Source organism: Rhinoderma darwinii (assembly GCF_050947455.1).
Source record: "Rhinoderma darwinii isolate aRhiDar2 chromosome 1 unlocalized genomic scaffold, aRhiDar2.hap1 SUPER_1_unloc_8, whole genome shotgun sequence".
NCBI classification, from domain to species: domain Eukaryota; kingdom Metazoa; phylum Chordata; class Amphibia; order Anura; family Rhinodermatidae; genus Rhinoderma; species Rhinoderma darwinii.
The window spans coordinates 62,597-86,526 of NW_027461672.1; the positions used below are offsets into that span (position 1 = coordinate 62,597).

Here is a 23,930-nt window from a genome sequence, read left to right on the forward strand (position 1 = left end):
GACCAGGACGGAATGGACCAGAACTCCGCCCCTCATGTCACGTGATCCTCGTCACAGGTCTTTCATACATCGATCAATCTTTCCACTTGTAAGCTACGCCCCTGATGCCGCGGTCACGTGATCTTGATATGGTCAGGTCTATCCGCCACGTCTTCTCTACTGATAAGCTCCGCCCCTCCTGCCCCGGTCACATGTGGGTGACGTCATCAGAAGGCCTTCAGCTATTGCCGTGTACGAGGTGGAGAGCAGCGCTGGTCGGGTGTTCTCTTTGTTATCAGTCTGTATACAAATAACTATCAATCATTGAGTGACCCCGCCCACTGAACTCCTAGCCGGGATTTAACCCCTCTAGTGCCGGCCTCTTTGGGGTAAGTAGTTATTTCTGGTCTTTGTAGTGGTCGGGTGTTTTGCGGGACGAGTCGTGTTTTGTAATGACATAATATTCGGGACATACAACTTATTCACTGACTTTTATACATTTCTTGTTAATGTCGTTCACCGTGCGGTTTAAGGGAATGTTCACACGTAGCGAATGTTCCGCCTGTGATTGGCTGCAGGGGTCACATGACGCCTTCTTCTTTCACTGCACAGACACACAGCGTGTTCTCGCGGGATCACGCTGTGATGTCACTTCCTCCCACCAGCGCGTCGGACGAGAGAAGACACATCGGCTCCAGGCGTCCGAGATATGCTGCTGCAGATTCAACTGTACCCTCTCGGACGCCTGGAGCCGATGTGTCTCTTCTCGTCCGACGCGATGGTGAAGGAGCTGTGGGAGGAAGTGACGTCACAGCGTGATCCCGCGAGAACACGCCGTGTGTCTGTGCAGTGAAAGAAGCTGGGTGGGAGCGATGAGAAGAGTATGATGCTGATTGGTCACTGATTGGTCAGCGCCACACACTTCTATTTACAACGCCCAGTTGTCCATTGAAAAACTCATTTGCATAAATATAAAATTGCTCATAACTTGGGCAAAAATGATCGTTTTTCAAAAAACCCCTAAACGTTGCTGTTCTCTACATCGCAGCGCCGATCACGCAATAGGAGATGGGGTTATAATCTGGTGACGGCCTCTATAATCACCAGGACCGGTTCCGTTTTTTCCTCCGTCTTGTCAGATCTATAGCTTTGTTATTTGTCAGTCGATGGCGCGAGGATTAGATTCTGCGGGACGAGCTGTGGATTTTCATCACTTTTTACTACATTATTAATATATTTTTTTATAGCGACCAATAATCCGCCATTGTGGTGTTTGGTATTACTGTGTTCGCCGTGCGGGTAAATAACGTTCTGTTGTATTTCTGACTCTCACGGACGCCGTTATTCCACTTATGTTTCTGGTTCTGGTTTTTTACGTTACTTTACAGAATATTTGGGAAAATCGTTTGTGGAGGTTTTTTTTTTTTATTCATAAATGAAAACTTTATTTGACTGTTTTTTCTAATAAAGTCATTCCTGTTCTGGGGGACGTGAACGAGTGATGATCAGATCGCCGGTACAATTCACTGTAATACTAATGTATCGCGATATATCGTGATTAATATTAAGGGGTTAATAGGAGCAGAAAGATGGCGGACCGTCATTACCCCCCAGGCTGCCATGACAACCATCTGCACCCCGTGATTACATCGGAGAAGCCGATGAGCGGATCACCCCCTCTTTCTTACAGCTTAGATTCCAGAAACACTATTTTCCACGGCATCTAAGTAGTTAAATGTCTGGGATCGGCGATCTCCCTGATCCTGGCTGTTAGCGCGAGGTGTCCGCTATAATACACCCGCAGCGTGTGGAGCGGGCTCAGCCTGTAAACCCCTCCATACTTCTCCCCCCGCACCGTGACATTCAGTGTTGTCATGGGGACGGCTGCTCTTGGACATGACTGAGGGATTGCTGGCGTCTTTCTTGTTAGGGAGTGTTCACACGCAGTGACCAGAAACGTCTGAGAATACCGAGATGTTTTCAGTCGAAAACAGCTCCTGATTTTCAGACCTTTTTTTAACTCGCGTTTTTTGCGCCGTTTTTTTCACCAGTTTTTGGAACTGTTTTTCGATAGTCAATGAAAAACGCCTCCAAAAACGTCCCAAGATGTGTCCTGCACTTCTTTTGACGAGCCGTCATTTTACGCGCCGTATTTTGACAGCGACGCGTAAAATGACACCTCGTGGGAACAGAACATCGGAATTCCCATTGAAAGCAATGGTCAGAAGTTTGTAGGCGCATTAGGGGCGTTGTCTGAAAACACTGCATGTGAACATACCCTTACAGTCTAAGGGGGGATTCACACAAGCGGGATTTGGCAGCGTGTAGGGCGCGTGGTTTTCGCGCGGCACGCAATGCCCTATAGAAGTCTATGGGGCAGTACAGACAGTCCGTGTATTTTGCGCAGCGTTTGTTCGCTGCGCAAAATACGCGACAGGTTCAATAACTCTGCGTATTTCACGCATCACGCACCCATTGAAGTCAATGGGTGCGTGAAAACCACGCATGTCGCACGGAAGCACTTCCGTGCGAACTGCGTGTTTGCGCAACAGCTGTCAAAAGGATGAATGGAAACAGAAAAGCACCACGTGCTTTTCTGTTTCCAAGCATCCAAACGGAGTGTCTTTGCGAGGAGCGAACCCCGACAACCGAAGCTAACTTCACCGGGTTCGGCCAAACTCGTTTTGGCCGAACCCGGCCAAAAAATTTCCGGTCCGCGACGTCGGGAGACATTCACTGTGCATGGTGCTGAAAGAGTTAAACTGTTTCAGCACCATGGACAGTGACTTGTGATCCCAAAATACATGAACCTGTAAAAAAAAAACGAAGTTCTAACTTACCGATTACTCCTGTCTCCTTCCTGCAGTCCGACCTCCCGGGATGACACTTCAGTTCAAGTGACAGCTCCAGCCAATCACAGGCCAAGCACAGGCTGCAGCCAATCACAGGCTGCAGCGGTCACTTGGAGTGCCGCGTCATCCAGGGAGGTGGGGCCCGATGTCAAGAGAGGCGCGTCACCATGGACGCGTCACCAAGGACGCGTCACCAAGGCAACGGCCGGGAAGTTCTCGGTAAGTAGGAACTTTATCCTTTTTTTTACATGTTTTTCGCTGTTGTGTTCGGCATTCACTGTCGAGGGTGCTGAAAGATTTAGCTCTTTCAGCACCTTGGACAGTGACGGGCGTTGACAAGCCTCATCTCTATGATGCCGGCTGCGCGAAAATCACGCAGCCGCGCATCAGACACGCATGACACACGCAGCTGTCAAATGGTTTTTGCGCTCGCAAAACGCCGCGTTGTTTGCGTGCGCAAAAACGCAACGTTCGTGTGAATCTCCCCAAAGAGGTTTATGAATTCGCACCATTAACCCCTACATGACCAGCTACATTTTTCTGTTTTTGCCTTTCAGCCGCCATAACTTTTTTCTTTTTTCACTGACGTGGCTTTGTGAGGCCGTGTTTTATGCGAGAGAAATACTATTTTTGTTCCCCACAGTTTAAAATAATATTTTTTTTACGGCGTGAATATAGGAAAAAGCCATTCTCGCCATTGTTTTTCTACTTTATTTTTATCTCATTCACGTTTCACGCTAAATAACCGGTTAGATTAATTCTTCAGGTCATTACGGTCGTGCAGATACCGAATATGTGTAGGTTTTTTGTTTTTATTTAGTGTAGGGGCAATAAAATTTATTTTATTCAAAATAATGACTTTTTGTTACTTTTTTTGATTTATTTATTTATTTTTTATTCCCATTAACCCCTTCAGGACCAAGCTCATTTTGGCCTTCAGGACCAGACCCATTTTTTCAAATCTGACATATTTCACTTTATGTGGTAATAACTCCGGAATGCTTTTACCTATCAAAGCGATTCTGAGATTGTTTTCTCGTGACACATTGGACTTTATGATAGTGGAAAAATTTGGTAGATAAATTCAATATTTATCAGTGAAAAACACCAAAATTTTGTGAAAAATTAGCATTTTTCTAAATGTAAATGTATCTGCTTGTAAGACAGGCTGTTATACCACACAAAATTGTTGCTAATTAACATCCCCCATATGTCTACTTTAGATTGGCATCGTTTTTTGAACGTCCTTTTATTTTTCTATGACATCACAAGGCTTAGAACTTTAGCAGCAATTTCTCACATTTTCAAGAAAATTTCAAGTCTATTTTTACAGGGGCCAGTTCAGTTGTGAAGCGGCTTTTAGGGCCTTATATATTAGAAACCGCCAAAAAGTCACCCCATTTTAAAATCTTCACCCCTCAAAGTATTCAAAACAGCATTTAGAAATCTTCTTAACACTTTAAATGTTTCACAGAAATTAAATCAACGTGGAGGTGAAATTTTCAAATTTCATTTTTTTTTTGCAGAAATTCATTTTTAATCTATTTTTTCTGTAACACAGAAAGTTTTACCAGAGAAACGCAACTCAATATCTATTGCCCAGATTCTGCCGTTTTTAGAAATATCCCACATGTGGCCCTAGTGTGGTAATGGACTGAAGCACCGGCCTCAGAAGCAAAGGAGCACCTAGTGGATTTTGGGCCTCCTTTTTATTAGAAAATATTTTAGGCACCATGTCAGGTTTGAAGGGCTCTTTCGGTGCCAAAACAGTGGAAATACACCAAAAGTGACCCTATTTGGGAAACTAGACCCCTTGAGGAAATTATCTAGGGGTATAGTGAGCATTTTGACCCCGCAGGTTTTTTGGAGAAATTATTGGAAGTAGGCCGTGAAAATTAAAATCTACATTCTTTCAAAGAAAATGTAGGTTTAGCTAATTTTTTCTAATTTCCACAAGGACTAAAGGAGAAAAAGCACCGCAACATTTGTAAAGCAACTTCTCCCGAGTAAAACAATACCCCACATGTGGTAATAAACGGCTGTTTGGACACACGGCAGGGCTTAGAAGGGAAAGAGCGCCATTTGGCTTTTGGAGCTCAAATTTAGCAGGAATGGTTTGCGGAGGCAATGTCGCATTTGCAAAGCCCCTAAGGGATCAAAACAGTGAAAACGCCAAAAAAGTGACTCCATTGAGAAAACGACACCCCTTGAGGAATCCATCTAGGGGTGTAGTGAGCATTTTGACCCACAGGTGTTTCATAGATTTTATTAGAATTGGGCAGTGAAAATAAAAAAAATCCTTTTTCTTCAATAAGACATAGCTTTAGTTCCAAATTTTTAATTTTCTCAACAAATAAAGGAAAAAAAGAACCCCAACATTTGTAAAGCAACTTCTCTGGAGTACGGCAATACCCCACACGTGGTCATAAACTGCTGTTTGGGCACACGGCAGAGCACAGAAGGGAAGGAGCGCCATTTGCTTTTGGTGTACAGATTTAGCTCCATTTGGTTTCTGGTCGCTATGTTGCATTTGCAAAGTCCCTGTGGAACCAAAATAGTGGATTCCCCCCAGAAGTGACCCCATTTTGGAAACAACACCCTCAAGGTATTCACCTAGGGGTGTAGTGAGCATGTTAACCCCACAGGTGTTTTGCAGAAATTCGTGTGCACACGATGTGGGAGAGTGAAAATAGAAATTTTTCCTTAGATACGCCAATATGTGGTGCCCGGCTTGTGCCACAATAACAAGACAGCTCTCAATTTTTATGCGGTGTTTCCCGGTTTTAGAAGCACCCTACGTGTGGCCCTAATCTTTTGCCTGGACATTCGACAGGGCTCAGGAGTGAAAGAGTACCATGTAAAATTGAGGCCTAATTTGGCGACATATAAAGTATTGGTTCACAATTGCAGAGGCTTTGATGTGAAATAAAAGAAACCCCTGAGAAGTGACCCCATTTTGGAAACTGTACCCCTCAAGGAATTTATTAAGGGGTGTAGTGAGCATTTTCACCCCACGTGTCTTTTCCATAAATGATTGCGCTGCCGAAGGTAGAAATTAAAATTTTGCCCTAGATATGCCAATTCATTGTCAAATATGTTGTGCCACTGGGGACACACACCTCAAAAATTGTTAAAAGGGTTCTCCCGGGTATGGCGATGCCATATATGTGGACATAAACAGCTGTTTGGGCATGCTGTAGGGCTCAGATCGGTGGGAGCGCCATTTGGCTTTTGGAGCGTGGAATTTGCTTGGTAATAGTTTTGTTTGGAGTATCACTGTTGTTTCCGTTTATAATGTGGGGCATATCTGAGCTGGGCAGAGTACATCAGGGGCATAGTCAGGTGGTATAATAATAAGGTAAAAAAATAAATAAAATAATCCATAGATGTGTGTTACGCTGTGATCGATCCTTTCTGCACAGGCCGGTGTCGCACTGATAACTGGCGTCCTTCCTTATCCCCCTTTTGGTCCACACTCTGCACCTTGGCAGTTTGGGGAATTTTGCCGGGAAAGTGTTGTCCTGGTATAATACGGACGCCCTCGCTTCCAGCGGATATGGTTGGGCCCTCCCCTTCCTGGTTCCCTAATTTTAGTGCCTTGATACATCGCCTTATGAAACAGAAGAAATGTTCCCCTCGGGCCGGCACAACTGAATATTTTTCTTTCCTGACTTATTGCAGCCTTAACTTATTTTATTTTTTCATAGACGTAGTGGTAAGAGGGCTGTTTTTTTTACGGGACGAGCTGTAGCTTTTATTGGTACCATATTGGGGTACATGCGACTTTTTGATCACTTGTTATCCTTTTTTTGGGAGGCAAGGTGACAAAAAAACAGCAATTCTGCCATAGCTTGTTTTTTTTTATACAGCGCCCCACCATGCGTTATAAACTACATGTTACCTTTATTCTGTGGGTCAGTACGATTCCGGCGATAACTAATTTATAGAACTTTTTTATAACTTTTTGCACAATAAAATTACTTTTGGAAAGAGAATGTATTTCTTCTGTCGCGATGTTGTGAGAGCCATAACTTTTACATTTTTTCGTCGATGGAGCGGTGTGAGGTTTCTTTTTTGCGAGACCAGGTATAGATTTTATAGGTACCGTTTTTGGATACATGCGACTTTTTGATCACTTTTTATTTCAATTTTTGGAAGACGGTGACCAAAAAAACAGTAATTATGGCAGTGTTTTTGAGGGTTTTTTTTTACGGCGTTCACTGCGCTGGATAAATAACATAATATTTTTATAGTTTAGGTTGTTACGGTCGCAGCGATACCAAATATGTATGGCTTTATTATTTTTTTCAATAATAAATGACTTAAGGGAAAAAGGGCGATTGTGTTTTATTTTATTACTTGAAACTTTTATTGTATGTTTTACAACTTTTATTTTTAGTTTTTTGACACTTTTCTTTTTTTAGTCCCACTAGGGGACTTGAATATCCAACTGTTTGTTTGATGTTCTAATACATTGCACTACCTATGTAGTGCAATGTATTGGAACTGTCAGTTGTTCACTGACAGCAAGCCGATCAGGCTCCGCCTCTAGGCGGGGCCTAATCAGCTTACGTAATGGCAGACAGGAGTCCATTGTTAGGGCTCCTGTTGCCATAGTAGCAGTCGCCAGCCTTGCCATCGCGTGGCAAGGCTGCCGATTTGCTACAAACCTCTAGGATGCAGCGATCACAATGGATCGCTGCATCGAAGGGGTTAATACCAGGAATCGGAGCTAGCTCCGGTTCCCGGCGATAGATCGGGGTGTCCGCTGTAACATACAGCGGACACCCACTGCTGATGACACCGGCTCAGCTTCTGAGCTGGAAGCTGAGCCGGCGCCATCTTGCCGATGGTACCGGAAGCCTCCTGGGCCCCGCCGACGACGGGGCATAGGAGGATTCCGTTACAGGCTGATCGGGAGGTAAGTATTAGCCCTCCGATCGCCTTTGCAGCCACCGGCAACCCAGCGATCACGTTGCTGGGGTGCCGGTGGCTATAAACTCCTCACATGCTGCCATCTCTATTGAACGCAGCATGTGAGGGTTTAATCGGCCGGATCGGATGCTAGTTCCGGTCCTGGCCGATACCTCAGGATGACAGCTGTAATATACAGCAGTCACCCGGCGGTGATGTCGCTGGCTTAGCTCCAGCTTCATCTCCATCACGTACAGTTACGTGAAAAGGCGGTAATCCACCAGCTTTAATCACGTAACTGTACGTGATTGGGCGGGAAGGGGTTAAGGGATATCTTTATTTAGATTTTTTTTTTTACTTGTAATGTATTAGCATAACCCTGTAACTAATACATTACACTGTGTCACTATGACACAGGCTTCTGATCGGGCAGCACATAGTGTGCCCGAACAGCAGGCAAACGGAACAGACAGCCCTGGGGTCCTTGGTAGGTCCCCAGGGCTGACTGCAGAGGGATTCCCTGGTGTTTGATCGCATCACCGGGTCTCAAAGAAGGGATTTCCCTTTGATCATGCCGCGGTCACGGACCGGGGCAATCAAAGGGTTAAACAGCTGGGGTTGGAATGTCCTGACCGCAAATGGGAAGACACTTTACAATAATGTTTCTAAACTCCTTATAAACTTCACGCTGAAAGACGTCGTAAAATATCATCATTTATAAGTCGGGTCATTATTTTTGGGCCGATAAAAACTTCACCTTCCAAAATGTTTTATTATGATTTTTTTTTTCTCTGTACACAATTGAAATTGACAACTCCTCATTACTCCACAATCTCCAGGTGAGGAGGGTCTTACAAGGAGCCCCCTCCCAAACACTTGGGTGTCTCAGTCACTATTGACTGCAGCATTGAAGAGGTTCAATGGCCGTAATCGCAGTTCTTCTAGGTTTCCGGCCTTTGCAGCAAGGTGTCTGGTCTTCCCTATGTCATGTGACTGAGTCCTGAGCGGTAAATGTCCTGTGCAGGAAGGGGTTAAATGAGTAAAATACAAGTTTATACTCAATCTTATCCCACAAAACAATGTTTCTCGTTAAAGTATTCACTGGGGACACAGTACCATGGGTAGAGGCCGCTGTCACTAGGACACTAGGTAAATATAAAAATAATATTTGGCTCTGCTGTACCCTCTGCTGAGCACCCCGCTCCTCAGTTTTAGCCTAGTGTCTGTAGGAGGCAGACATTTTGCTAGATATTTTATTTTTATTTCGTTTTCAGGTTCAGGGTACGAGTCCCTCGTGTGTTCCACTTGGTGACTTCCCTGCAGGCGCTGAGCGGTAGGGATGCCCACCCTTTCCGTTAATGCCCGGCATTTTGGCGGATGCTATTTCCACATCGGTGAATCCCCACCCCTCTGTTGGATGTTACCGCTCTGGTCACCCAGTTCCCTATTAGCGCCCTCGACGGTTGAGGATGCCGGACAGCCGCACTACTTGTGTGTGTTTTCCTATAGGGTGACAGGCTGCGCCTGAAGATGACTGACAGGTAAGTTCTCCTGCCGCCATTGGGAGCCTCTTTGGTGGGGGAGCATTCAGACTATGTCAGCAGGCTTTGCGGCATTATATATAGAGGGTTGTTTTTTTCTCGGATGTTGTGTCCTTACTAATGAGGTCTCTAACACATGTGCTGGCAGACATACTTAGGCATTATCTTCTACTTTTTACTACAAGCCACGGCGTTCCACGGACTGCGCCATTGGTTCTCTGCTAGGTTGCAAGCTGGCCACGCCCCTTGCACTACCGCCGGCGCTCCTCCCCGCCCCACTGTGTTCCTGCACCATTTTCCCGTTTTGATTGCTCACCAAGCAGGACCTGAGTCACATGCCTGCCCTGTACAATCAGCACGGCGCAGGTTTTTGGATGGAGGAGAGGGGTAATTCTGTTCTCGTCAGATAATTCTTAACAGTAGTGAACGCCATAGTACACTGAGCGGTATACAGAAGTCATACAGCGCTAGGATAGCCATTGGCTATGGTGTTTTTTTGTAAAATGCTCATAATATGTCATCAAAGGGAAAAGCTACTAAGACCCCCAACACCCCCACTATTGTTACGCACCTTGTGTGTTCGCGGTACAGTACTAAGTTTCCATGCGAGCAGGCTGAACCAGTCTGTGTTCAGTGCACTCCACCTAAAGCATCACAGGACTCCCCATCTCGCATGGTTAATGAGCATATTGCCCCCCAATGGGCGGCTTCGCTCACCCAGGAGGTAGATAAACTCGCCCTTCTTTCTCAGGCCATGGCGGATGCCTTACAACGCCTTCCTCAGCAGTTAGCGTCCCAATTGTCTGATCCCTCTCAGGCACCACAGTCCATTTAGGCCCCCAGACGTTCTTCCCTGGATTGCACTCGTTCTAGTTCTCCCAGTGCATCCCGAAAGCGGGCCCGGAAATCAAAACCGTATCATTCTTCCTCTGTTTCCTCTTTGGACAAAAATGCTACAGGCGTCCTCCATTCTTTTCATTCAAGAGCTATATCTGAACCAACTTCTTCTTTGAGTTATTGCAGCTCCACAGGCAACCCCCTCTGGTCTTTCCAGATCACAAGGGTTTTGACATTGTTTTCTGATTCATGGAAACACTTTGACCGGTCTATGCATCTGTACAACAGTGCAGACTATATGTTTCCTTTCTCTGATGAGTGTATTGCCAAATGGTCAGCTCACCCCAAGGTAGATGCTACAATGGCCCGGCTTTATGAAAATACTACCTTTCCGTTTGCAGATGCTTCCGCCTTAAAGGTTCATGTTGATGCTGAAGTGGAGTCTATGGCTAAAGCCACTTTCAGCATGGTCGCAGCTTCAGTCAGACTCCCTTTTGCAGCATATTTGTTTAGCATGGCTAGTATTGAACTAATACTCAACTACAGGACACAATTGATTCGGGGGACTACCAAGTGGATAATTCCCTGCTAGCTGCAGAGCTTTTGCAGATGTCTAAATGCATCTGTGATCTCCAAAGGTCGGCTAATGCGGTAGCTGTCTGCTGGGCCATTTGGACTAGGAACTGGGATACTGACAGTACCTCTAGGAAGTGACCCTATGAAGGACGAAAACCTTCCGTTTGCCCAGGATCTCCTTTATGGACATGGCCTGGTCGAACTCATTTCTGAGGCTACAGGAAGAAGGAGCACTTTACTTCAACAATGTTGTCAAAGACGACGCCCAGTTCCCTCAGTCAGCAGAGAAAGATGATTTCGTTCATTTTGGTACTCGGCCCCACGTCAGAGGCAGAACTCCCTTCCGAACGCACAGACATTTTTTCCGGTGTAGAAACTCCTGGCAGCCTTGCAACAGACCCGCTAGACCTGCTCCGGCACAGTGGGCTACCACATACTTAAAATTTGCCCTCATCTGAGCTGCTCCATCGTATTGGGGGACGGCGGCTCTTCTTCCAGGAGCCATGGCTCGAAGACATTGAAGACGCCTGTGTGCGGGAGGTTGTCGACAGGCTACAAAATACAGTTTTCTTCTCGCCCTCCTGGGCGTTTTTTCCTGTCAGCGCCCCCTCGGTGCCCCTCCAGGGCCCAAGCTTTTTCTCAAGCCATTCAAAGCATCCTCCATCAAGGAGCAATTGTCCCAGTATGAACTCCAGAACTGTTCAAAGGGTTTTATTCCATCCCTTATTAGAGTACAAAAGAAGGACGGATCTCTTCGACCCATTTTGGATGTAAAACGTCTCAATCGATATTTGAAGATTCAAAGGTTTTTTCGTGGAGTCTCTTCGATTGGTAGTCGCTTCCTTGGAGGTCGACGAGTTCCTGTCCTCAATAGATATCAGGGATACTTCTCTTCATGTTCCCATTGTTCAAGTACATCAGCGTTTCTTGCACTTTGCAGTAGGTTCAGAGCTTTTCCAGTTTATGGCCTTCCCCTTTGGGCTGGCCATGGCTCCAAGGGTCTTCACCAATGTCATGGCGGCGCCCATGGCTTTTCCCAGATCCAGGGGGATAGCGGTTATCCCATATTTGGCCGATCTTCTGGTGAAGGCACCTTTCAAACAGGACAGTGACAGTACTCCACAGGAATGCTCCATTCGCTTCATGAAAGTCTTGGGGACTTCATGGCAGTCCCATTTGCTAAATTTTACTCCCGATCTCTAGCTGGCTATTCTATTTAGTTGGGACAAGTCTCCGGAGTGCTTGGTTCTGATGATTCGTCTGCCCCCTTCAGTCAAGGAGGAGCTGCTGTGGTGGATGTCTTTCCCAGGCATCTTTCAGGAAAAACCCAACAACTATCAACTGGCAAGTCATCACAACGGATGGAAGTTTGTCTGGATGGGGGGGGGGGGGTTTCTTTGGCTGCCTCACAGTCCAGGGCATCTGATCCGATTCGGAAGCTCCGCTACAGATCAACATGAAGTCTCGTCTCCAGACTCTTCCAGTGCGGATACAGACAGACCACTCTACAGCAGTGGCTTACCTCAATCATCACGGAGGTACAGGAAAGAGGACTCTATGGAAGAAAACCCCTAAGATCCTTCACTGAACGGAACAAAATGTCCCAGAAATCTCAGCGGTGCACATCTGTCACGCCTCGTGGGGAATGTGAACTCACTGGGCCGGTCCGCTGTTGCGGAGTAGCAGCTGGCCAAACAAGGGTCAATGATAGTGTTTAGGACTAGAGTACCTGAATAGAAGACTTGACACGGACACTTGACTTCACCAGTCATTTCAAACACTTGACTTGACTTGGACACAGATACTGGATACAGGAAAACAGAATACAGCTAATCATTTGCTAGACAAACATGGGTTGACACAACATTGTTCTGGCAAGGAATGAATGGGCAGAGTCCCTTTTTTAGTTCCTAGTATGCTGGGATAGGTTGGGGAGATTTTCCTGGTGCACGTGCTGGCCCTTTAAGGCCAGGAGCGAGCTAGTGCACCTTATGAGCAGCAGTGACAGAGGCCAGAACACCCCGGCATCCCCGGAAAGGAGGTGGAGGATGCCGGCACGGAGGTGATAGAAGCTGGCGCCCGCCCGGGGAAGTAGGACGGTGACGATCGGCGGCTGCAACCATTACAACATTCCAGGAGTAGACAACTGGAAGGCGGAATGCCTGGATCCCAGAGAATGATCTCTTCATCCAGAGATTTTCAGCGCATTTGCATTCGGTGGAGTTTCCCAGACGTGGATCTCTTCGCCTCTCACCTTAATCACAAGTGCCCGGACTACGTCACCAGAACCAGGGATTCCAGGGCCATAGGAGCCGACGCTCTGGTTCTACCCTGGTCATCCTTCAACCTCCTTTATCTTTTTCCTCCCCTTCTACTCCTGCATCGAGTGCTGAAAAGGGTCAAGGACGCAGGAATCCCAGCCATTATAGTGGCCCCAGACTGGCCTCGCAGGGCTTGGTATGCGGATCTCATGCTCATGTTAGCAGATGCCCCATGGCCGCTTCCTCAGCGGCACAACCTCTTTTCCAGAGGTCCAATGTTCCACTCTGTTTTATCTCGGCTGCTTTTGACGGCTGTGCTATTGAATTTGCGATTTTGAAGTTCAAAGGTTTCTCTGATCCGGTCATTCAGACCATGATTAAGGCCCAGAAGACTCAATCCCAAAGAATTTACCATCGCGATTGGTTGTTTTATTGTAGATGTGTGAATCCCATCAGCTCCACCCCCTCCGTTTTTCCATCTCACAAATTTTGGCCTGCTTCCACGTTGGCTTGGCTCATGGACTTAGATTGGCTACTATATAAAGGGGCAGGTTTCATCCCTATCTATTTTTTTTCCAACACTTAATGACTTTCCGCGCTCCAATTAAGTCTTTTTTGCAGGGAGTCACACATTGTGCTCCTTCTTATCCATCTCCTCTCGAATCATGGGATCACAATTTGGTCCTTGACGCTCTCCAGGCTGCACCCATCGAACCTTTTGTGGGAAGTTTCTCTCAGGATCTTATTTTGGAAGGTAGTTCTCCTTGTGGCGATCACCTCTATCTGTAGAGTTTATGAGCTGGCAGCCTTGTCCTGCAAACCTCCGTTTACGTTTTTTCATAGGGTCAAGGTCGTGCTACGTCCATTTCCATCTTTCCTTCCTAAGGTGGCTTCCTCCTTCCAAATTAATGAGGACATTGTCTTTCCTTTGTTTTGTTCTAAACGTTCTCATCCACGTGAACGTGCCTAACATTGCATGGATGTCGTCACAGCCACTCGGGTCCACATTGCTATGAAGTCCTTCCGAAAGTCGGACTCCCTATTTGTTGTTCCTAAGGGCCCTCATAAGATTGGCCCAGCTTCAAAGGCCACCTTTGCTAGCTGGATCTGGTTGGCCGTTTAAAAGTGCCTACTCTGCTAAGGGTTTATAACCTCCCTTCCGGGTCACTGCTCATTCTACCAGGGCAGTTGGGGCCTCCTGGGAGGTGTTTTATCATGTTTTTGTCCTTCAGGTTCGTAAAGCTGTCACCTGGTCCTCGTTACATATTTTTCTGAGGTTTTACTGGATCCATTCTTTGGCCTCTGCCGATGCCAGTTTGGGTCGGATGGTGTTGCAAACACCCATTGTTTAGGCTGCTCGCATGGCTATGATTCTTTTTTCCGACCCTAATGGACTACTTTAGGATGTCCAATGGTACTGTGTTCCCCAGTGAGTACTTTAACGAGAAAACAGGATTTTTGTACTTACCAGTAAAATCTCTTTCTCGTTAAATTCACTGGGGGACACAGGTTCCGCCCTATTTTTTTACTGTTATGTTTTTGGGCTTCTTGAGATTGCCTTTCTCATGGAATACATATTGTGTTAAATCTTCTCTGCTCCTCTACTGCTCTTGGTACAAGAGGAGCTGAGTGTTCAACAGAGGTTATAGCCCACTGGGTGGAGCCACACTTTTTTTCATACTTACCTAGTATCAGTCTCCTAGTGACTGCGGCTTATACCCATGATACTGTGTCTCCCAGTGAATTCAACGAGAAAAAGATTTTACTGGTAAGTACAAAAATTCTGTTATCAATCAGCTCAACTACTCCTGCGACATAACATAAGAGATCACACTGCATGTTCCATTTATTTATAATGTCACCTCAGCTGCTGCAGAACCTCAAAGTTCATATCAATCACTGACTGCATAGTGTATCATGTCTTGTGAGATGCGAGCAATGTCTCCCCAGTATCCGCCATGTGTCAAGTTGTAAGGAGTCAGGTCTTCATTGTGTGGGGAAATGTCTTCATTTTACTTTTCTAAGCTGCAAATTCTCACCTGAGAGAGATGCCATAAATGTCTGATAACTGGGGTCCCACCTGTATGTGGAGAACGGGGTACCCCAAATAGCCTGGTGAGGTGATGACTGCATCCATGTGGAGAAATGACCACACATGTGCAGGACTCTCTCCATTCACTTGTATAGGAGTTCCAGAAACAGCCGAGCACGGCCAGAGGTGGGAGCCGCATCTATCAGACATTTCTGGCATATCTTGGGGAGAAATTTCCGTGTTGGGCATACACATTTTAATCCATGTGGTGACGGTTTTGAGAAAATGTTTCTCTCAATGATCAGTAAGTGAGGTTCTTGTTTTTTTTTTTTTTATACATGATGTTGTCTCCTGCATGATTTTCCATCTTCTCCTCTCCTCATAAAGACGTCTGCAGTACTAGATCCTCCAGTTCCTCCAGTTTCCCCATGTTCTCCTCCACAACGTTCTTTCTCCTGAAAGACCCACCAAGGATAGACAAGGACAGGAATGAGATGAGCAGAAGAATATTAAACTTCACCTTGGACATCATCTACCTGCTGAGCGGAGAGGTAAACTTTTCTACATTATAGAACAAGTCACACATAGTGAAGGGACAATACATAATAGGTAGAATCCAGTGTCCTGTATAACAGCGTCCAGACCTTCCAAGTGATGTCAAGCCAACAGCAGAAAAGCTGAAGATCAGCCACCAATATGGTCAGTTATGTGTCATGTCACCAGTGAAGCAATAGTAATGTTGTAGAGCAATGAGAATGACCAGGAACCAGGAGGATCAGGATGACCTCTATATAGAAACATAGAAGATGGCGGCAGGAGGAGAGCACATGGTCCATCTTGTACCCCTAATATTTCCTTTTTAGTTTTGGCCTTGTTCTAATTTCTCAATGTCTTTTTGTAGGTGAGGTCTCCAGTATTACAGATGTGGGGTCACTAGAGCTCTATACAGCGGGGTCACAATCTCCCTCTTTCTACTGAGGGGGCAATACTGTGTTCAGTTCTCTTAAGTGTCTCTCTCCATACACAGGAGTACACAATAGTGAAGAAGACATCGGATGACTGTACGACTCCCATCATCCATGAGTCAGGAGGATGGAGCAGTAGTCAGAGCCCCATCACAGAGCCTCCCCCTCACTCCCGGATACATGAGAAGAAGATCTTAGAACTTATCTACAAGATGACGGAGCTGCTGACTGGAGAGGTGACACTGCTGGGAATGCTGGGAAATTCTACAGTAACAGCACTGGAGGTGTCTGGGTGATGACTGTATCATTGTGTGTGTCAGGTTCCTATAAGGTGTCAGGATGTCACTGTCTATTTCTCCATGGAGGAGTGGGAGTATCTAGAAGGACACAAGGATCTGTACGAGGAGGTTATGATGGAGAACTACCGGCCGCGCACATCACAAGGTAAGAAGAGACAGATATAAATATATGTTTGGCATTACTGTGGACACAGGCTGGACTAGCGGCCATGTTGAAGCCATGTTGAGAACACCTGCTGTAAATCTGTGATGTGGGGGCCATAACATTACACATCTGTGCACATTTGTGGGGAGGGTAATTCATCACGTGTGTCTTCTCCTTCCAGGGTGGGACTGGCCCACACGTCATGATGTCATCTCATTTAGACCACGCCCACATTTTAACCCCTTCCCGCCACAGCCAGTTTTTCAGATTTTCATTTTTTCCTCCCCACCTTCCAAAAGCCATAACTTTTTTCATTTTTTTGTCGATTGAAGCGGCATAAGGGCATATATTTTGCGGGACAAGTTGTAGTTTTTAATAAAACCATTTTGGGGTACCTGCGAGGTTTTAATCACTTTTTATTCCATTTTGTTATTTATTTATTTTTTAAATAACATTTTATTGAGGTTTTAGAGAGAGGCAATATGTGAGTTACAATATGCATAAGAGCCACACTACATACAATATACGGGTAATTGTTAGAATTCACAATAAGAAGAATCGTATGTACAATTCGTTATCTCAATATTAAACAGACCAAATCATACAAACAGAACATTAAAGAAGTATGAGCATCTTGTTGTATGTTCTCACCACATGCACCCAACGTCAAGGGGGAGGGGGTAGAGATGAAGGCAATAGAGAAGGAGGGAAAAGAAACGCTCAAGGAGAGAGGTCTCCAAGAACATCAGGCCTTGTGGGAATGTTTAGAAAGTATTCCCAAACTAGAATATCAATCAACATTATCCAACACAGAGGGGGGGGGGGGGGTCTGCACCCCAGAGGTGTTGAAAGGAGTAATTTTTGCAGAATTCAAACCAGGGTGCCCAGATAATTTGGTACTTGGAATGAGAGTGCTACTCAGGATGCCAAAGCTCCCCCATTCTCACAAGCTGGGCTCCCTTCCTAAGCCAATGGTGGCGCAACCTCGGTCTTCCAATACAACGGTAGTAGAGATTTGGCCTCCGCGAAGAGCTGTAACCATAGCTCCTTGGGGGCCACCCCAGGGAATGTTGGCCACAGGTTTAGGAACACTACACGAGGGGTAATAACAATAGAGGAATGAGTTATGGTGTTGAGGACATTTTGTATCTGGACCAAAAGGGGGAGATTTTCTCACACTCCCACCACAAGTGTAGATATATTCCCGGGTCTTTATGGCACCTCCAACAGTCTGGGGAGATGTTGTTACACATTTTATGCAATACCCAGGGAGTCTTGTACCACCTAGAGGTCAGTTTGTATGAGGATTCTTGCAAATTAATACATCTTTAGGTCCCAAGGGAGTTTCGAAAAACCTCCTTGGTGTCCTCGTCAGAAAAAGTAGTCTTAAGTTCCAACTCCCAAGCTTTAAGAAAGGAGGGCTGTATTGTTGAATTCATCTTAATGAGATTATTATAGTATAGTGTAATAAGCTTCTTAGGTGGTTGTCGAAGGAGGAGGGTTGCTTCCAACCGGGGTAACAGGCGGTCTATTGGTCGCTGCCTAAACGCTCCCAGGTAACACCTTTTGAGGTGAGTGTAAGTGAGAAAATTGACAGACGAGAAACCAGGTTGAGACCGCAATTCAGGGAGGGTAGGAACAGTAGCTTACCTGCAAACGCCGATGCTGCTGCAGAATCAACTGTAGCCTCTGGCGCCGATGTGTCCTCGCTCGTCCGACACGATGCAGGACCTGGGGCAGGAAGTGAGTGATGACACAGCGTGATCTCTCGAGAACACGCTGTGTCTGCACTGCCAGAAGCTGGGCGTTCTGAAGAGAAGTGGATGATACTTCTATACACAACACCCAGCTAGTAAAAGAAGTAAACACGCCCAGATGTAACACACATAATACACGCCCAGTTGGACTTTAGCAAGCCTCATTTGCATAAATACAAAAATGGTCATAACTTGGCCAAAAATGCTCGTTTTAAAAAAATAAAAACGTTACTCTTATCTACATTGCAGCGCCGATCTGCTGCAATAACAGATAGGGGTTGCAAAATCTGGTGACAGAGCCTCTTTAACAAAACCCGTCTTCTCTGGGTCAATCAGGAATGGGAGTGTAATGTCGGGATAGGGAGACAGACAGGTGAGCCCTAATCTACCCGCCACTCAGTTCCTGCTTACTTGCACGGCACGTCCTAGGCGACGGCGTACAACTGGGCAACGGTCCCTACGCTCAATATGTGCACGACAGACAAACAGACAAGGGTACACAGAAGCTAAGGGAAATGGGGCAGTTGTCCACGGCAACACCGTGAGCAACAAGAGTAGTGAACGAGCCGAGTCAAACCAGGAGTGTACGAGGTACCAAATGCAGAGCAGGAGCGTAGTCAGTAAAGCCAGGGTCGATAAGAAGCAGAGGTCAATAGTAATAGCAGGGGCAGCAGAGCCAGGAAACATGAAAGAATCACAGGCAAAGACAAGCAGGAAATGAAGGTATAAATAGACCGAGGGCAGGAGCTAGAACCGTCTGGCCAGGCTGTGATAGGTTCTCCCACTCCTAAGCCTACCAGCCTGAGTGGTAGCAGATCCAGTCACTCTATCAGACCTAGGAGCAGGTGCAGACTGATTAACCACGGGCGCTGTGTCTGGCAGATCCTTTACAGGGAGTAAGGATTGCATCCTGTTAGCTATGATTTTGGCATATAATTTAACATCCACATTCAAAAGTGATATAGGGCGATAACTACCGCATAGCGACGGGTCTTTACCCTCTTTTGGTAATACCGAAATATGTGCTTCGAGCGCTGAAGGAGAGAAATGTTGAGAAGCGTTAAGAGAGTTACATACTCTGAGGCAGAATGTCAGCAGGACGTCTCCAAACTGTTTATAGTATGAGGCTGGAAGGCCGTCAAGACCTGGGTACTTACTAAAGGGCATACTGGAGAGCGCATCACAGATTTCTTTAAGTGTAAAAGGGGATTCTAGTTGGGCTTTTTGCGTAGCAGTTAAGGTACGAAGAGAAAGGGAGTCTAGGAAAGACTCAATTATCTCAGTTCTGTCCGCAAGGTCCTTGGGCGTCTCCCCAGGACATAGGTCATACAGTGTTTGATAGAAGGAGCAAAACTCAGCAACAATGTCATTGGTGTCCTCAAGTACAGCTCCAGTAGGAGACTGGATTTTGGAGATATAGTTCTGCTTTCTTCTCTTTTTAGCTAAGTAAGCCATGAGTTTGCTCCCCTTATCGCCATGCATGTAGTGTTTGTGAGTAGCAGAGGTATATGCCTTTGCCGTGCGCAAATTCAAACATTGTTTGAGTCTTTCTCTGTATAGATAGCGCCACACACACACACCCCCTGTAAAGCGCACCACACAGCCCTCCCCCTCTTGTATGAAGTGCCATACCCCCTTGTATATAATTCCACACAGACCCTACCTTGTATATACTGCCACACAGCACGCCCTTGTATATAGTGCCAAACTGCCCCCCTCTTGTAAATAGTGCCACACAGCCACTCCTCTTGTAAATAGTCCCACATAGCCTTATATTGTACTTACCTTTCCTCTTTCCCGCAACGGACAGAGCGATGCACAGCCTTGCGGGCAGGACCGCTTGCGCAGACCACCGTTATTCAGTGACGTTATCATGCCAGCCTGTGAAGGGGGTTTTCCCAACGCATTATAGGCTGCATTATTTGTATCTGCATCCTGAGGACGCAGATGCAAGTGAATATAGCTGTCGCTAGCGCCGGGTCCGCCCTCCGGTGCTAGCGACACCACCGGCATGATCTGCCACTGCATCCACCCACCGGCCGTGACAGTGCGCGGAATTAGTGTTAGTTTAGTGAGCACAGCCACGCACTTTATAGGGAACAGTGGTGGGGACACAAATACTATAATTAATTTACGCTCTAAAAGTAAACATGTAATTGCAGGTCTTGAGGGAAGTGTCTGATATATAGACAGATATACAATGGTCATGTATTCATTCACTGTGTGTTTGCTACAGATGGATCCAGTAGGAGAAATCCACCAGAGAGATGTCCCAGTCCTCTGTATTCCCAGGACTCTCCAGAGGAAAATCGCAATGTCCCAGAGAATCATCAGGTAGATGAAGCTGAGTCCTATACCAGATCTATATAGGGGGGTGTGGAGCTTTTGGGTCTTGCGATCATAAATGTGGTCATAGATTTTGGTGGTTTCTTATGTTGATGTGTTAGATTCTTCGCACTCTGCTGTATTGTACTGAATTGTTACATATGTGAAATCAGGGGGAAGATCTGACTAATATTAAAGCGGAGGATGAAGCCGAAATAGAGCGGGCGAGGGGCGATCAACCGTGTAAGAGTGAAGTTGAGGAGGAAATTCCAGGAGGTGTTACCACAGGTAAGTAATAATTAATTCATAAAGTGACTTCAGCGAAAAGCTGAACCGAACACTAAAGTTAGTAGAAGATGGATGCGCATAAATGGAGTGGATGGCAGATGAATAGCATGAAAGCAGTTAAAGAGGATCTGTCACTAGTTTATTAATTCCCTATCTCCTAACAGTGTAATGTTTTCTATAGGACACTATCCAATCGTCATACAGCTTCTACCCCTTCCCGGCCCAGCAACACAGTGTGATCATATAGTATACAGCTTCCATTCCCGACTGTATTTAAATGGCAATATCTCCGATTGTGTCACAGCTAGAACTGCAATTCTGGTGTCATATGAAACATTAGAATCTCATCTTTCATATACCACTGTTATAGGTGGTCCACAGCCCGAGATGTGGCTGTTTTAAGTGATCCCCCTACCCTCCAGCTTCATTCTCTCATTCTGTGTGAAGCAGCTTCGTGCTGATAGGACAGCGTCAGAGGCTGTGAGGTAGCTTCACGAAAAGAGAATCGCTGCTGTTGATACCCACTTGCCTAATAAAGGCTCATTTACATATTTAGAAAAAAGCTCATAACTTTTAAAGTAATAAACGCACAATTTTCACTAGCATTGTCAGTGTGACAGTGCCTATTAGATTAGCTAGGAGATAGGGCATTACTAAACTAGTGAGAGAGCCTCTTTAACAGATGAATAGACAGTGGGAAAGAATTAACAGCACTAACTGACCCTATCTGAATACTATCCCACAGCAGGGAAAGACAACACCTTGGCAGCAGATCAAATGCACAGGAAAGGCAAACAAACCAGGGGAACTACTGATACCAAGATACACATAAAAGCCACTTTACAAAAACTAGATCTCTCGGAAGACCAACAGGTCTCACACTTCAAACAAACACATATACATAGACAAGAAAAACATCACCAACTAGAATCTGTAAAGAATTTAGCACATGAGAGAAACAGTATAACCAGTACATGAGTAATCCAGGCCTGAAGTATATACTAGCCCCCAGAAAAGTACTCTGCCCTAATTAACCAGGCAAAGCTAAATGATGACCAAATCCAGACACAGATCAAGGGCATTGTCTAGCAACGCCCAAACATAGAGATAACAGAAATCATTGATTAGCACCAGTCCTGCTGCTAATCGTAACATTACCAAGCCCTTCAAAGAGGGCTGATGATCCCTTAAAGGAACAGTGTCACCACAATTTTTTTTTTCATATCAGTTTAATGTTAGTGTTTTATTAAAAACGTTTTTATTTATTTGTGTTACTTTTTTCTATTTTTTCACTTTTTCTTCCCTATGGGGGCTGCCATTTTTTTTTCCATTTCTGTATGTGTCGATTAACGACACATACAGACATGGAATACGGCAGCCACAGTCCCATAGGGACTGCGAACGGGGCCCGTCCCATCCACTTCTGTGTACGCCGTCTGTGTTTGAACTGCGCATGCGCCGCTCCCACACAGTCCAATTTGAAATGCGCGCCGTCCGGCGCCATTTTCCTGTGATCCGGAAGTCGCGGCCGGACAGTAAGATTACTACTTCCGGTCGCGGCTTCCGGACTTGTGCACTTGGACCAGCGGCAGCAGACGGAGCGGACGGGCCGGAGGGAGCCGCGGCGGCAGGAGCAGGTAAGAGATTTCTATGTATGTTCGTGTTTGTGTGTGTTTACTACTGTATGTAAACCTACTACACTGTGTGTTAGCTCAAAAAATGGCGACACACAGTGTAGGAGGTTAGACCGTTCAATCCCCTCGTTTATCCCGGCACTAGCCAGGATAAAGGAGGGGGGGATTCTCAGAGCTCACTAGAGCGAGTGCTTTTTTTCCAAATTTTGCAGCAAAAAAAAGCTAGAAGAAGGGAGGGGGGATTGTGTGACGATACTAGAGAGAGTGTGTCTACCCCAAATTTGCAGCATAAAGCAATGAGGTTGCTTTACCACATTGACCATGCTGCAATTTTGGGAACTGCTCCCTCTAGTGCCCAGCACATGGAAATGTTATAAATTAGAATCTAATTTATAATATTTCCTGACTTGTGAAACATTTTAAAAATTAAAACAATGTGTAATCACTTAAATAATAATTGTTTAACTAAAAAAATCTATCAGAATGGATGTTTCTAGCTGTTCCCAGGACTTTTCCTCTGGGCCGTTACCCCGTAAATCAACAAGGTAATGGAGTTGTCTGCCACGCCATTCAAAATCAAGGATCCTCTGGACCACAAACTCAGGCTGACAACGAACCAAAACAGGAGGAGTTCTACGGATCGCCCTTCTGAAAGTATACACAGGCCTAAAAAGAGAACAATGAAAAGTCCTGGGCATTCTCATGCTTTGTTGTAAATTCACCATTAAGGAAACTGGATTAATTTGTCTTAAAATCTTAAAATGACCAATAAATCTAGATTCAACTTGCCACATGGTTGTCTTAAACTGATGTTTTTGATGGACAACCACACTCTATTTCCCACTTTGAACTTATGTGGCCTGCGGTGGCGATCAAACTTGCATTTAGCACGAAGGGCAGCTGAGCCCAAAGCCCCATGGACCTTACTCCAGTTTTACTTCAACATCTTAATCCTCAGTCTGAGCAATGGAATGTCAAAACCCGCACTGACGGTAAATGAAGATGCCTATGGGTGAAAACCATAGTTACAGAAAAATGGAGAGACATTAGTGGATGCATGACACAAATTGTTACAAACAAATTGCCCATGGCAAAAACTGGACCCAATCATCATGTAAATCTGAAACAACACCGGAGATAGTGCTCTAATGTCTGGTTCACTATCTGTCTGACCATTGGTCTGTGGATGATAGGTGGCGGAGGACCCAAATCAATACCTACATTTGCACAAAGGCCTTCCAAAATTGAGTCACAAACTGTGAACCCATGTCAGATACAATATTATCAGATACAATATTTTCAGGAATACTATGAAGTCTCACCACTAGTTGAACAAAGTGAGTAGCCAGCTTATCAGCAGAGGACAAGCCAGACAAGGGTATAAAATGGGCCATTTTACTGAACCGGTCTACAACAACCTATTTGGTATCTCTCCCCCCGGATCTGGTCACCTTGAAAATAAAGTCCATGGATATGTGTGTCCATGGTTTCCTGGGAGTTGGCAAAGGTTCTAACTGACCAAAAG

General features: G+C 45.6%; 2 protein-coding genes across 2 annotated transcripts in view; both read left to right on the plus strand.

Annotated features, from left to right (window-relative positions):
- Positions 1–106: 106 nt before the first annotated feature.
- Positions 107–16,253, plus strand: LOC142674691 (oocyte zinc finger protein XlCOF29-like). Its single transcript, XM_075847207.1, has 3 exons — positions 107–368; positions 15,380–15,543; positions 16,020–16,253. The coding sequence occupies exons 2-3, from the start codon at positions 15,421–15,423 to the stop codon at positions 16,251–16,253; spliced, it is 357 nt and encodes a 118-aa protein (XP_075703322.1). The 5' UTR covers positions 107–368; positions 15,380–15,420.
- A 28-nt stretch (positions 16,254–16,281) lies between these two features.
- Positions 16,282–23,930, plus strand: part of LOC142674686 (uncharacterized) — a 44,638-nt gene continuing 36,989 nt past the window's right edge. Inside the window, exons 1-3 of the mRNA XM_075847204.1 lie at positions 16,282–16,401; positions 20,395–20,492; positions 20,657–20,771. Of these exons, the coding sequence (XP_075703319.1) occupies positions 16,317–16,401; positions 20,395–20,492; positions 20,657–20,771 (298 nt within the window). The 5' untranslated portion in view covers positions 16,282–16,316. The remainder of the gene's footprint in view (positions 16,402–20,394; positions 20,493–20,656; positions 20,772–23,930) is intronic.

Excerpts from the sequence above, each read along its gene's own strand:
- LOC142674691 (XM_075847207.1), top strand. The coding sequence starts at position 15,421 with ATGTTCTCCTCCACAACGTTCTTTCTCCTGAAAGACCCACCAAGGATA. Across the intron at positions 15,544-16,019 it reads TCTACCTGCTGAGCGGAGAG|GAGTACACAATAGTGAAGAA; the intron begins GTAAACTTTTCT and ends CTCCATACACAG.